Source organism: Eretmochelys imbricata, chromosome 3, assembly GCF_965152235.1.
Source record: "Eretmochelys imbricata isolate rEreImb1 chromosome 3, rEreImb1.hap1, whole genome shotgun sequence".
Taxonomy (NCBI): Eukaryota; Metazoa; Chordata; order Testudines; family Cheloniidae; genus Eretmochelys; species Eretmochelys imbricata.
Window position 1 is genome coordinate 205,990,638 of NC_135574.1, and position 14,138 is coordinate 206,004,775.

Genomic DNA, 14,138 nt, shown 5'->3' on the forward strand with positions numbered 1-14,138 from the left:
GATCGGACAAAGCCTTTCTGTAGTTCGACTCATTTTTTCATCTCTACAGCTGAAAGGATGCAGGACCTCCCGGTGTCCATGCAGAGGATTTCTAACGGGATTACCTCTTGCATAAGGGCTTGTTACGAGCTGGCAGGGGTCCCACCGCCAGTTGTCAGAGCCCACTCGACTAGAGTGCAGGCATCCTCAGCGACCTTCCTGGCACACTTCCTGATCCAAGACATCTGTAAAGCTTTGACGTGGTCCTCGGTGCACATGTTCATGGCCCACTATGCATACTCAGCAGGCCAGGGACGATGCTGGGTTCGGCAGAGCTGTGTTGCAATGTATGTTGCAATGTATGGGAACTCCTTACTCACCTCCATGGGTACTGCTTGAAGTCACCTAAGTTGAATGAACATGAGCAATCACTCAAAGAAGAAAAGACAGTTACCGTATTCCATAACTGGTGTTCTTCGAGATGTGTTGCTCATGTCCATTCCACATCCTGCCCTCCTTTCCTACTGTCGGAGTTTCTGGCAAGAAGGAACTGAGGGTGGAGGGGGCCGGTGGCATCCTATATGCCGCAGCACACGCACACCACTCCAGGGGGTGCCAGACCTGGTCCCCTACAGATCCTGCTCAGAGAAAAACTTCCGGCACAAGTGCATGTGGCAAGCAAACACACCTAAGTTGAATGGACATGAGCAACATATCTCGAAGAACACCAGTTATGGAAAAAGGTAACTGTCTTTTCCTGGTGTTATAGCAATTGTTAAATTTTATATTTTTGAACCCTGCTTAATGGAAATACTTGGTTTTGTGAAGGTCAGGTCTGACATCCTCCCGTTGATGTCTGCAGAAGCTCATGTAATGTGCAACAGGAGGCAGATCCTTAGCTGGTGTAAATTTTGATAGCTCTATATTCACTTTATGCGAGCTATGACAAATTACACAAGCTGAAGATCTGTCCCCGGGTCTTTGACTGGAGTTGGAGAGGATGTCAATTCTGGCATGTTCACTGTAGCCTTTGTGCAAGCTGAACAGCTCTGGACTATAGACAAGCTTTCCACTGAACAGCTACACCTCTTGCTGGGCTTGCACACATAGCAACCTGTCATCTTACCCGGTGGGCCCTGTCAGTTCCTTCATCTGGAGCTAGTCTTCTCCAAAATGGAGAGCTACTGAGCTTCCAACATACCAAGCTGTTAAGCCTCTTGAGTCTTCAGTCCCCTCTGCTTCATCAGCAAATTCCCCTAACCAAATCGCTGCACATTTAGTTAACTCGCTGTGCACACATGTATGCCATACCTATCCCTTCTTCTCACTGATTATTAAAATAGTAAAAGATTTCAGAAAATTACTCACACTTGTCCCAATTTCCTTGAGAACATGGTAGCAATAGCAGCCAAGAATACTTTTTTCCACCTTCAGATAAGTCTTCATGTCTTCCTCTTCTTCCTCAAGGGCATGGCAACCATGATCCATACATTCAGCATGTCAAGAATGGGTTACTGTCATTCCCTTTACCCAGAGCTATCAGTCAAAGCCAGTCAAACTCCACCTTTCCAAGACACAACAGCCTGTGTGGGACTAAACTGCAGTGAACACATAATAATAGATCTCCAACCCCCCGTCTCCCTTTTCATTTTAGGGTTCATTTCATAGTCTCCATCTTTAAACATCTTCTTGGGCTGGGACAAGGCTTCTGTAGCACCTGCCTCTTCATCCCTAGCTCTCCAAGACTGCTGTGCTTATCAGGAACACAGTAGTGGAAGGGTCCAAAGGGAAGCTGTCAGGAGTTGGAGGTATTTTCAGTGCTGGGCGGCTGTGGAACATGCTAGCAAAGAAGATCAGAATATGACTTTTTTCTGGCCATATTCTGGCCTGTGTTGTAAAACTCACCTCTGCACCAAAGCCTACTATCGATAACAGATGCCATGACAGTGATTAAACAAAATAATAATTTTGAGTACAAGTGATGACACCCTAGGAAGGCAAGAGTGGAACTCACCATTGCTTTTTGTTTTATGCCCCTATAATTTTACTGTATTTCACCACTATTTAAGAGAGAGTAGCATATGAAAACGGAAGGATGGAATGGAAAACGTTCTGAACCCTTAGTCATAATGGTTGCTATCAGCAAGACTACAGCATTACTTTCTGGTTTAATTTAAAGCCCAATTCAAAACCTATTTTCTGCTCTCTTTTACTTTATTATACCCCACAAGTGACTCTCCTTGCTTCCCATCTGCTAGGCCTTCATCTCTTTTGCACATTAAGTGTTTGATTTAATGTTCCAGCTGAATCTATTTTAACTCTAAATTCAGTTTTACAAATTTAGATTTAAGGCCTGCTATTTTAACATTTAGTGAAAGGAAAACTAACCCTGCAACAGTTTTTTTTTCCCTCCTTGGACTGCAGTAAACTTTTCCTTTTTTTGGGGCCATGTAATTTCATTTAGTCTGTGCCATTTTTGCTGACAGTCTAAGGTCCCAGTCCAGCAAACACGTGTGCTTAACTTTAAACATACAGGTAGACCTTTTGACTTCAGGTTTCAGAGTAGCAGCCGTGTTAGTCTGTATTCGCAAAAAGAAAAGGAGTACTTGTGGCACCTTGGAGACTAACAAATATATATGAATATAACCTTTGTGAGCTACAGCTCACTTCATTGGATGTATCCGATGAAGTAAGCTATAGCTCACAAAAGCTTATGCTCAAATATATTTGTTAGTCTCTAAGGTGCCACAAGTACTCCTTTTCTTTTGACTTCAGTAAGCCTACCCACATGCTTAAAGTGAAGCAAGTGAGAAGGTGTTTTGCAGGATAAGGGCCTAACACAATGGTTCCTAGCCTTTATTTGTTGGAAACTTTTTGGTGTGTCCTTGATGTCCCCAATGTCCTCTTGCTCAGTGTTCCAGCATGGCTTCTTTAATCTGTTTTCTCTCTCATTATTCTTTTCTGTCTCTGTCCTTTTTTCCTAGTTTGGTCTGATAGTGTCTCTCTGTGTATTTTTCTTTTTTGGTTGATTTCTATTTTACAAGATTTTTTGGGTTCCTTCTTATGGTGGCTCCATCCTCATTCACTAGATGGCTACATGCTGCTTGGGAGTGGTGATGATGGGGTGGGCCGTATGTACTTTAACATTGGCCAAGTATTGTGCAGATCCATGTGGGACATTTTATGTAAATTATGTAATGAGATAATTTACAGGTTTGAAAATAATTTGCATAGAACAGTACATTTCATGTTTAAATAACTGTGTGGAGGTAGTGCTAGCGAAAGGCATTGACTTGATTGAACTGGCGAATGAAGTCTTCTGTTGATCAGCAGGGCAAACTTGTCATTTTTATCTCCTTTATTAGGTCATTTCAGGTCAGAGCAGCAACAACCAGTGATACACCTGCTGTTGAAATGCTCATCAAAACTCTTGACTTGAATGAAAGTATACTGGATGACTTAAAGGTCTTCACTCAAGCTCGCAGAGATCCAGTGAGTACTTGTTGCAGACATACCAGTCATTGTCCATTGCATTGTCCAATGTTAAACCTACCATATACTAAACAATCTTTCTTAGGGTCCAAACCTATTCCATTGAAGTCAATGGGAAAGTGGCCATTAGCTTCCAGAGGAGCAAGATTAGGACAATATACCTTACATCAATGGGACTCTGTTTCGGCACAGGGGTCCATCCATCTGGAGCTTATTGCAGGATTGGTCCCTATGTTAGGGAAAGATGACTGTAATAGAACAGTGCACAGAATGTACAGAGAGCAAAGTATTTTAAATTTAGTATGTTATTGGAATTTACAGTTAAGATCAAATAGCAAACTTAGAATTCTAATATTGTGTGTAAATCAGTGATCATATTATCATTTGTCTTTCAGGATGGGACACCAGTCCAGGCATTTGTAGCAGAAGTTTTGGATCAGATAGTTGGCATTTCTGTTATTAAAAATGAAATGGTAAATCTCGTTGTATTTTTTTCCTTTCCCCCGTTTAAGATGTGTGCCCTGAGTTTGCACAGTGTAATGCTGACTTCATTATTATTTGTATTACATTGTCCCAGCCAAGATCTTGGCCTTGTGCTAAGCACTGTACACACACACCATAGAAGTCCCTTCTCCAAAGAGTTTGCAGTCTACACAAAGATAGACAAAGGCTAGGGGAAAGGAAGGATTATTATCCCTTTTTACAGATGGGGACCTGAGGCACAGAGAGAGATTGTGACTTGTCCAAAGTCACACAGGGAGTCTGAGGTGAAGCAGAAAATGGAACCCAAATCTCCTGCATTCCAATCTGAAGCCCTAACCACAAAACCATTCTTTCTTTCTCTCTGTGACTTGATACTCCTTTAAATCTGTTACTGCAAACCTGTATTTTGGCCCATATTTTCCAAACAGAAAATCAGCAGTTTGTCCCAGCATATTGAAAATGGCACTTCCACTCCTCTCAAATTGCCTTTTTTTACAATAGCTTCTGAGTAAAGTGCGTCATACACATTTAATTTCAAAGAAATTAATATTGTTTTAAAAATAGATGATGGAGTGGGAGGGCTGGAGGGTAGAAGCAGACAGAAAAGCTGTTAACTGTAATTGGGAGGTGAAGAGAATGAATATTTCCAGTTCTGTTTTACGTTAGTTGCTGCAAATTTAAAACTTTCCTGGCATTTTGTTGGCACTAAAAAGGCAAAATCTTTCTTGAAAGATTTGTAATATTCAGTTTTAAAACCATATCAAGCAAGGTAAGGAACAACCATCTCTGTTTTCAGAGATGGTTTTTAATTTTTCCAAATGCATTGAAATCAGGGGTTACTGTCTGTAAGGTGGCTAAACTAGCGCAAATCCCTAACAGGATGATGAAGGAATCCATGCATGGGGCTCCTCACAGAGATTTTCTTTCCAAAAGTCTCCTGCTCAGCTTTTACTGTGAGAGAGACAATCTGGCCTCTGTCTGATACCTTGCAAAATTTCTTTGTAAATATCTGTCAGAAAATGTCAGGCACTCATATGCTTTACTGCTGGGGTCAGATATACATTTCTTATAGTAAATAAAGCATGATGAGTTATACAAATTGATTTTGATACAAAGGAAAGATTATGAAGAAACCATTTGTTTAGCTAATGTGCTTTGCTAGTGAATAGTTCTCAAGGTAGTCTTGTTTCAATGTTCAAATTTCATCATTAATAAATATAAAGGCAGTTTGCTCTGACATCTTTATCACAAAAACACAGCTCTTTCATCATCACTGATTTAAAATGTCTTATTTCATAGGATATTGAATATATCCGTTCACATTACAACATTGAAGATTTTATTTACTTCAATCACCACCAGCAGGAGGAACATGGCCATCTGTACCACTTTGCTCTAAATCCCATATTCCATCACTATACCAAATATTTTCTGAAAGAGATCCTTCGCTTAGCCTACAAGTCTTGTCTCTACTACTCTATTTATCCACAGTCTGTGGACGGCGAGGTAAAAGAAAAAATTGGCAGTGATTTTATTAAATATCATACGTCCTGACCTTTATTTTCCTTAGGTTTTTTGTTTTGTTTGTTTGTTTTTCTATGACTGCATATATGGCAGGTGATTGGTATAGAGAAATTTCTTCAGAAATGTTGCAAACAACACTTTGTTCTCCTCTCAGATCACACAGTCTCCATTTGTGTTGATGGGTGACACATGGTAGAGCTAGACTGTGGGTTTGCTACAAGCTCTGTGTTTGGGGCAACACATTTAGTGTCATCCCTCAGTGTGGGAATCATGCCTCAGAGAGGAATGATTTGCTCTCTACTTCCCCGCTTGCTTCAGTGTTGGCAGTAGTTTGGTTTTTGTCCATACCATTACTTTCCCCTCTGCTGACCAGTGCATTGTGGGGACTGTAGCCAAAATATTCCCTGCCCACTCCCAATATATCTGCTCTAGGACAGATTAGTAATACCCCGTACCACTGGCACATCTGGACACAATGTTCAAATAGCCAAATGGGAGCAGTTTTTCCTCTACCTTTTGCCCCTCTATGGATGCATAGTTGAAGGAACAGTCCTGCTCATACTGTGTATTAACTGGGGAATACTCCATGATATTTTCATTGAATTGTTTAAGATGCTGATGCAGCTTGTGTACCCTTATATGACTTGCAGATCAGTTACATGACATATTTTAAAATGTCAAGATATAAAGCATTCATAGCTTCTTTGTCTTCACCTTGTAGTTCTATTTTCTGTTACTTTTTAACCAAACTTTTCTGATCAGTCGTGTTCTCCCACCACATGTTTCTCAGACATTGCAACTCAGTTGCATAGTGGGTTTTGAGATGTACAGATGCTCACTTTTTATTTAGAGATTTAGGGTGGGATAGTGGGAAGAGGAGAAGGGGGAGGAAGGAGGTCACTGACTACAACATGATGAGAATAGATTAAGGATAAAAATTTTAAATTTGCCTAAGTGTCTTAGGAGCCCTATTTTCAGAAGTGACTTATACACTTATAAGAACGGCCATACTGGGTCAGACCAAAGGCCCATCTAGCCCAGTATCCTGTCTTCCAACAGTGGCCAATGCCAGGTGCCCCAGAAGGAATGAACAGAACAGGTAATCATCAAGTGATCCATCCCCTGTTGCCCATTCCCAGCTTCTGGCAAACAGAGGCTGGGGACACCGTTCCTGCCCATCCTGGCTAATAGCCATTGATAGACCTATCCTCCATTAACCTATCTAGTTCTTTTTTGAGCCCTGTTATAGTCTTGCCCTTCATAACATCCTCCGGCAAGGAGTTCCACAGACTGACTGACTGCATTGTGTGAAAAAATACTTCTTTTTGTTTGTTTTAAACCTGTTGCCTATTAATTTCATTTGGTGGCCCCTAGTTCTTGTGTTATGAGAAGGAGAAAATAACACTTCATTATTTACTTTCTCCACACCAGTCATGATTTTATAGATCTCTATCATATCCGGCCCTTATTCGTCTCTTTTCCAAGCTGAAAAATCCCAGTCTTATTTATCTCTCCTCATACGGAAGCCATTCCATACCCCTAATCATTTTTGTTGCCCTTTTCTGAACCTTTTCCAATTCCAATATATCTTTTTTGAGATGGGGCAACCACATCTACACACAGCATTTAAGATGTGGGTATACCATGGATTTATATAGAGGCAATATGATATTTTCTGTTTTATTATCTATCCCTTTCTTAATGATTCCCAACATCCTGTCTGCTTTTTTGACTGCTGCTGCACATTGAGTGGATGTTTTCAGAGAACTATCCACACTGGCTCCAACTATCCACACTGTCTCTCTTTCTTGAGTGGTAACAGCAAATTTAGACCCAATCATTTACGTATAGTTGAGATTATGTTTTCCAATGCGCATTACTTTGCATTTATCAACCTTGAATTTCATCTGCCATTTTGTTGCCCAGTCACCCAATTTTGAGAGATCCTTTTGTAGCTCTTTGCAGTCTTCCTGGGACTTAACTATCTCGAGTAGTTTTGTATCATCTGCAAATTTTGCCACCTCACTGTTTACCCCTTTTCCCAGATCATTTATGAATACGTTGAATAGTACTGGGCCCAGTACAGATCCTTGGGGGACACCAGTATTCGTGTTTCTCCATTCCTCTCTCCACTTAGGAATCTAAGGGCTTGTCTACACTGCCCTTCAGTTTGGACAACAAACAAGACTACACTAATGTGAACTAGGAACTTTTTAGTTCACACCTGCAGCATCTACACAGAGGAGTTACCTCGCAGCACTTTGATGCATACTGCTATTCACATCTCAGTAGTCATAACTGGAGGGCAGTGTAGATATAGCCTCCGTGTCACTAAAAGTCAGTGGGGCCTTTGGCATCTCAGTCACTTTTGAAAATGGGACTTAGGCTCCTAAGTCACTTAGACACATTTGAAAATTTTACCTTCAATCTGCTTTTCTTTTCTAACACAGGGCCTGTCTAGATAGAAAGCTAGTACATAGCAAACTAGGGTGTAAATCTGTAGCACACTAGCATGCTGTTCATGGCTATGTAGACCCTTCTAGTATGCACTCAAAGTTCCCTAGTTCACATTGACCTATTCCCATTTCAAAGCAGGGTAAATCAAAGCACACTAGGACACTCTTAGTGCACTGGAGCAAGTTCCACACTGCCAGTTAGTGCACAGCATGCTAGTGCACTGTCAACATACATCCCAGCTTGCCATGCACTAATTCTGTCTAGACAAGCCCATATAGGAATCTTGATAAGATAAATACACAAATTTTCAGAAGAATCTTTTTGCTTCTCCAGCGTGTGTTCTTCTATACAGATTACCGCTCTGTGGAGGTTTAGTAATTGCCTCCTTGAGGAACTAATATCACTGAGTAACATTTGGCTAATTGTCATTCACAGAAATGAAGGTAAACAGGAATGGGTGGAGAAGATGAGTTAAATCTTGGTAGTATTTTCTCCTTGGTCTATTTACAGGTTAAAACAATTTAGCTTTAACTCAGCAATGCAATTCTAATAAGTGGTAAAATATTATTTTGTTCAGCTTGCATTGTAGTAACATTAATCATGATTTATTTTTTTGGTGTTGTGGCTATGATATAGACTTCAAAGGCTCTTCAGTGTAATTTGCTTTCCATTAATGTCCACTCTGTTTCTTATAATTCTCCTGTTTTGTCTTTTCATGTGATGTATAATTGGGCCAGTCATGCTGGAATAAAGCTGCTTCTAATGACCTGCCCTATACAAGTTAACATTTGGAGGTTTTGTTCAGTTCAAATTTTTTCCAGTTTATTAACATTTATCACTTGGGTGAAATTGACATTTCAGTCAGTATAGATTTACTATATAAATTCTTATACCATCGTTTGCCAAACAAGCAAAGGTTAACAGTAAGCAGATAATACAGCTTAATGAGGTCAAATCAAGCTGATTCATGATCACTGTGGAGAAAAATATCCTCCTGGGGAAAATACTTGTGCTGAAAAATCCCATAAACCAAACCACTTGTTTATCTGTCATTCCCACAGAGATAGTAACGTAATTACTCTCATAATTATCTTCATTAGTGTCAGGAATTATCTGCAATTCATTCCTCTGCTCTGAGTATGTTTGTTTGTTTACTGATTTTTCTCTCAGATTTAGCCAACAGAATTAAGAATTTTGTATTTGCAAAGCCATACAACAGACATCTGTGATGCACTGTTCTGACATTCTCTGTGCTAAAATATAGATTGCTCTCTTTCAGTTTCAGAATCCCTATGCCCATTCCCTGACATCTGCCCTTCATTACATGGTTCCCGTGCGACCAAGACGACAGATTGTCTATCCTCTGGAAAAGCTTGGCATAAACGCTCCATCAAAGCAGGTCTCCAAGGATCAGGTGGGTAACAGAAGCAGCAGCAGGCAGGAGGCATAGTGCCAGCTAATGCAGGGTTTGGCAGATGGGATGACATTACTGTCTTAGTGTTGATAGGCTGCTTCTTAATTACATTGAATGTGGTGTTCATACCCTTACAGTCTAAGCTTTGCTTATGCCATACTGTATCTTTCTAAGCATATATTTCAAACTGACGATTATAAAGCACAGCCACTGAACTCTACAGTGTTTCCCTATTAGTAAATATTTTCAGATTTGCTGTATTTCCTATTAAATTACTTTGAAACTCATAGATTTTAAATTATTTTAATTAAAACACAGATAGCTCTTTGTACTGATGATTTTATCCTTTATGTTGGTGGTCTGCTTTCAAGACAAAAAGTACAATGATACTCTTCGGACAACTTGTGTAGAAATACTGTTTGATGTATTTTAAATCAATTTATTCTTCAGACCCGCAGCCAGGCTTCTTTAATGCTCCAGAACCCCTTCAAAAACCACTGCAAAGTGTCAGGAATGATTTAATAGCAAAGTAGATCCCCTTAGTCAAAAGTATATATTTATAGAACTCTCATACAGCTTGAAGATGCTAAACTGGAAGCTTGTTAAAGTTAAATTTGTTACACTTTTGTGGATAGATTTTTTTAAATGACTAAAATCTACAAAGATGTTTTTTCTGAAGTAACCAATGCAGTTAAAATGTCAGGGGAAAAAACACATCAGTGATGGATATTTTCTGTAAGTGGATGTAATTTACTTGGGGAAACATAATTAGAGAATTTTACATCTCTTTAATGCTGATTCCAGTTCACTGAGACAGGATAATGTATAATATCCTTTAGCACTGTCCCCTCCGTAGTTGGTAGATAGTTTATGGCATTGGAAACTCTTAATTAGGTAACAGTTGACAAAGCAGAATCCCAGAACCTGTCTCAGCCAGTTGGATTGTGTGTTGCTTTTTGGAGCAACACACAATCCATAAAAGTCTCTAATTAATCTTCCCCTTCATATGCAAAACATTTCTCCTGCCTGCCTATCCTCTGCCTCATTGGCTGCCTATCCTTTTCCTTTAAACTGCTTCCTATGTGTCTTCAAATTACACTCAAGTTGCCTTAATGGCAGAACCCATTACCATTTTTGCTGGAGCCACAAAACACGACCCTCACTTGTCATTTTTGAGAGTTTTGTGTTTATGGGGTTCATAAAACACTATGCAAAGGTCCTTCCTGAGGATTTTGGGTAAGACTAGTGAGAATTGCTTGAAGCCTCCCAAACTTAACTGATTCCTTTTATATGAAAAGGTGTGGACTTTTCAGGTCACCACTAGCCTTTTGCTGAAAGAGAAATGGAGCCCAGCTGCTTCGCTAGGGTCTTCACATATGCACTAACATTCATAAATGATTTTCAAAGGGCTATTTTCTATCTAAACTGGAGGTCTTGGTCTGCTGAGTCCCCAGCAACTTGAGGGTTACTCTAGTCCACTACCACTGCTCATAACTTTTTGAAGTAGTAGCAGCATGAAACTAACAAGACTGAATTGGCTCTTCTGCTAAGCAACTACCGTGGCCTTTGACTACAAAGAATTGTGTCATTTTAATAACTTAGTGAGGTAGGCTGATTGCAGTACTGAAAATAGGAGGCAGCCTCTGCTTTCTGATCCTGTCTCTTTCACCGATTCCCTTTGTGGCCTTGATCAAGTCACTTGCCCTCCTTGCACTCAGCTCTCTCAGGAAGGAAGAACTGTACCCATGAATAATCCTGTTCACCCCACAGAATCCCACAACCAAGTCAACAATGTATTGTGATGAAGGGAACTGGAGGCTACAGCTAGAACTAATACAATCAACTGACATGGATGTGATTATTAAATTTTTATAATATGGTAGAACTCGAAGGTCCCAGTCAGGCGCAGTACAGACAGAAAGACGGTCTCTGCCCTGAAGAGCTTAAAATCTAGACCAGACAAAAGTGCAGAGAAGGAGGTGGTCAGGTTGAAAAATGTCATTTTGTTTCCACATGTTAAAAGAAGTCTGCAATGTGGGGACTAGGTTAAGGTAAGTAGGGTTAGTGAAAGAAATGAGCTAATAGGAGCCCAGAGTAAGAAAAAGGGAAAGAGTATATTGATGAGGGAAAAGAGAGGAAGCAAGCAACTGATCAGCAAAGAAATAAAAATACCCAGTGTTCAAACTTAAAGCAGAGTCTGATGATTATATCCCTTGCATCCAGGGGTTCTGAAGCAGGATATGCTCCTAGCCACATGGATGGGAAAAGGGGTCGCAGTGGGTCGTGGTGTCCCGGAGGGGTGGGGTCACACTTCTAGATCCAAACTAGCTGGAGGGTCCCAGTTTCGCTTCACCCACACATCTGTGTTCTTGTGTTCCCAGCATCTGTTCAGTGGGGGAGCCTTTCTCCTGATTGTGAGAAGTATTTCTTCTTGACCAGTGCTGGTGATCACTTTGTGCCTTGATGCATAAGGACTGAGATTCCTTGTAATTTTCATCTTAACTTGTGTAACTGCAAATCTTTTCCCTATTAAACACAGCACAAAAGCTGTAGTGTCAAACAATCATAATTCGGGAAATGTGACATTTTTTCATTTGAATGTCCATTATGACCCACTACTGAGTTTCTCTGTACATTTTTGCTATGGAAACAATTTTACTAACATTCTTGCTTTGGTGCCCATACCCTGCTCCTTAATGCCCATCTGCCTCCACTCTGCTGCCTCTGCAGCTTCAGACCTGCTTTCTGCCTCCCTGTTGCCTGCCCTCCTCTCACTCCAGCTGCTGGGACTTGCCCATGTCTGTCTCCTGGAGTAACAGCTTCAGGCTGAGCAGCTCAGAAGTTCCCTCGCTAAGGACAACCTTTGATTTGCATGCACTTGCATGCGCACACACACACCCCGTGGACCGTTAATAGCTTAGTATCTTAGGGAACTTCGCACATTGGAAGCCCTGGGGCACTAGTGACTTGTGCAGCCACTTCAACATGTTCCAGCCGCCTTGTGAGCATGAAGAGATTCACTCCTAACTATTGTTCCACTTGGGATAATTCTGATAGGGTCTACAAGGACCCACTTCACCCCTTTCATTCCTCCAAAGATCAGATCAGAGATGTAAACCAGAAGACCTTTGCCTCACTTAATTCACAGTGCATGAGATTGCCAGTCCAGACTGAACTCGGCCTTGTTGGGAGGAGGCAGTTTCCCTGCGAGCCTGGACCGGTTCTGTCACATACAAATGAGCGTTAGTTGTTATCTCTTCTCGTTATGTGCTAATTTTTCTATCTGCCCCCTCCATCAGCTTTTTCTGCTCTCCTTCCATGGCTTGAAAAGAAACCTATCCTCCTGCAGAAGATTCACAACCTGCTGAGCATTAGGGCAGTTCACTCTGTGCCACGCTCAGAGAGAAAGAGCTCTGTTTTATAGTGTCCAAGACACCATGGATCTGTCTCCCCTCAATCCCGTTATATGGAGAACCATACTCAGGGTTGAGACAGTGACTCTTCAGATCCAGGAGATCTGTAATATGATTGCCTGTCTTTGGTGGACCATTACCCCTGTATGTCCATACACCCTGTTCTCCACCCTACATACACCCATACACCCATCCATACACCCTGTTCTCCAGGATCCTTCATATCTGCCTAGGTTAGTATCACTTCTAGTATGGCCCTGGCCTCTGGATTCTCAGTATCCCTTTGCTTATGGTCATAATGATTATGGCTCTGAGGAAAGACTGAATCCACGGTCTCAGTTCTTTGTTGCTTTGAGCTCTGGTGCCTGGCCCCTGTATCAGAGCGGCCAAGGGGCTGTTTTAACTGACACCACTGCCTCTGAATTGCCCCAATCCCTATGCTGTGTCCATCTCATGATAACCCATCTCATGAGGGCCAGAGCATGTGTTTTATACCCCAAGAGACCTATGAATCTCCACTTTCTTATGGTGTAAATAATTTGCTTCCAGATCCAATAAATCATATTATATTGAACCTTAAAAGCGTGACAGCACTGTGTGTGTAAAAATTGTTTTTCTTCGAGGGCTGCTGTTTGTGATCTCACTTGTGGGATTGCATTTCCTGGTTGCAAGCACATGGAACCATCTTTTGAAGCCAGGTCCATTGTGGAGCACGTGAGCACCCTCGCATGGCAACTTATGTCAGATGCCCTAGTCTATATAAGGGTGATCCCCTCTGAAACTCAGGGGATCACAGAAGTTCCTTTTGAAAGGCATACCCTTTTTAGTGATGAGACTGACATGATGCTGGAAAAAATGAAGCCTTCTAGAACCACAGCTAGATCTCTTGGCCTTTCCCAGACTTCCATTTCTTCGCAGATGATCCTCCTCCTGTCCAGCCTCCAAATTCCAGAGGCAAGAGACAGCATGTTCTCAAAGCTGCTCTTCTCAAAGGATGTTCCATTTTCCCCCAGAGCCAAATTATGGAAGGAGGCCTCAGCAACAATATAAGACTAAGAACACTGGTGTTCACATACTAGTCCACTGACTCTGCTTCTAAGTAGCAGACTGATAGGCCACCTGAGAATCAAGTTATTGTCTCCAGTACTATTTTCCCTCACCTTTCTCCATTCCCTCCCTTCAGTCCTTGTCTGTCCTTATTTTACACCAGCTGGTGCATAATCACTTCTGATCCCTGGGTCTTAGAGACCATCCTCAGCAGATATTCCATCCAGTTCTGCACTAGGCTTCCCTCATCCTCCCTCCCTCCCTAGGCACAGTTCCCATGAGAACATACTCCTATAGAAAGTGGACTCTGCTATCAGAAAGGGTAATGG

The 14,138-nt window shown here is 41.4% G+C and overlaps 1 protein-coding gene across 1 annotated transcript in view; it reads left to right on the top strand.

Moving 5' to 3' along the window:
* Positions 1 to 14,138, top strand: part of CFAP61 (cilia and flagella associated protein 61) — a 215,418-nt gene that overhangs the window by 43,333 nt on the left and 157,947 nt on the right. The window contains exons 13-16 of the mRNA XM_077812071.1: positions 3,345 to 3,471; positions 3,867 to 3,944; positions 5,254 to 5,460; positions 9,215 to 9,349. Of these exons, the coding sequence (XP_077668197.1) occupies positions 3,345 to 3,471; positions 3,867 to 3,944; positions 5,254 to 5,460; positions 9,215 to 9,349 (547 nt within the window). The remainder of the gene's footprint in view (positions 1 to 3,344; positions 3,472 to 3,866; positions 3,945 to 5,253; positions 5,461 to 9,214; positions 9,350 to 14,138) is intronic.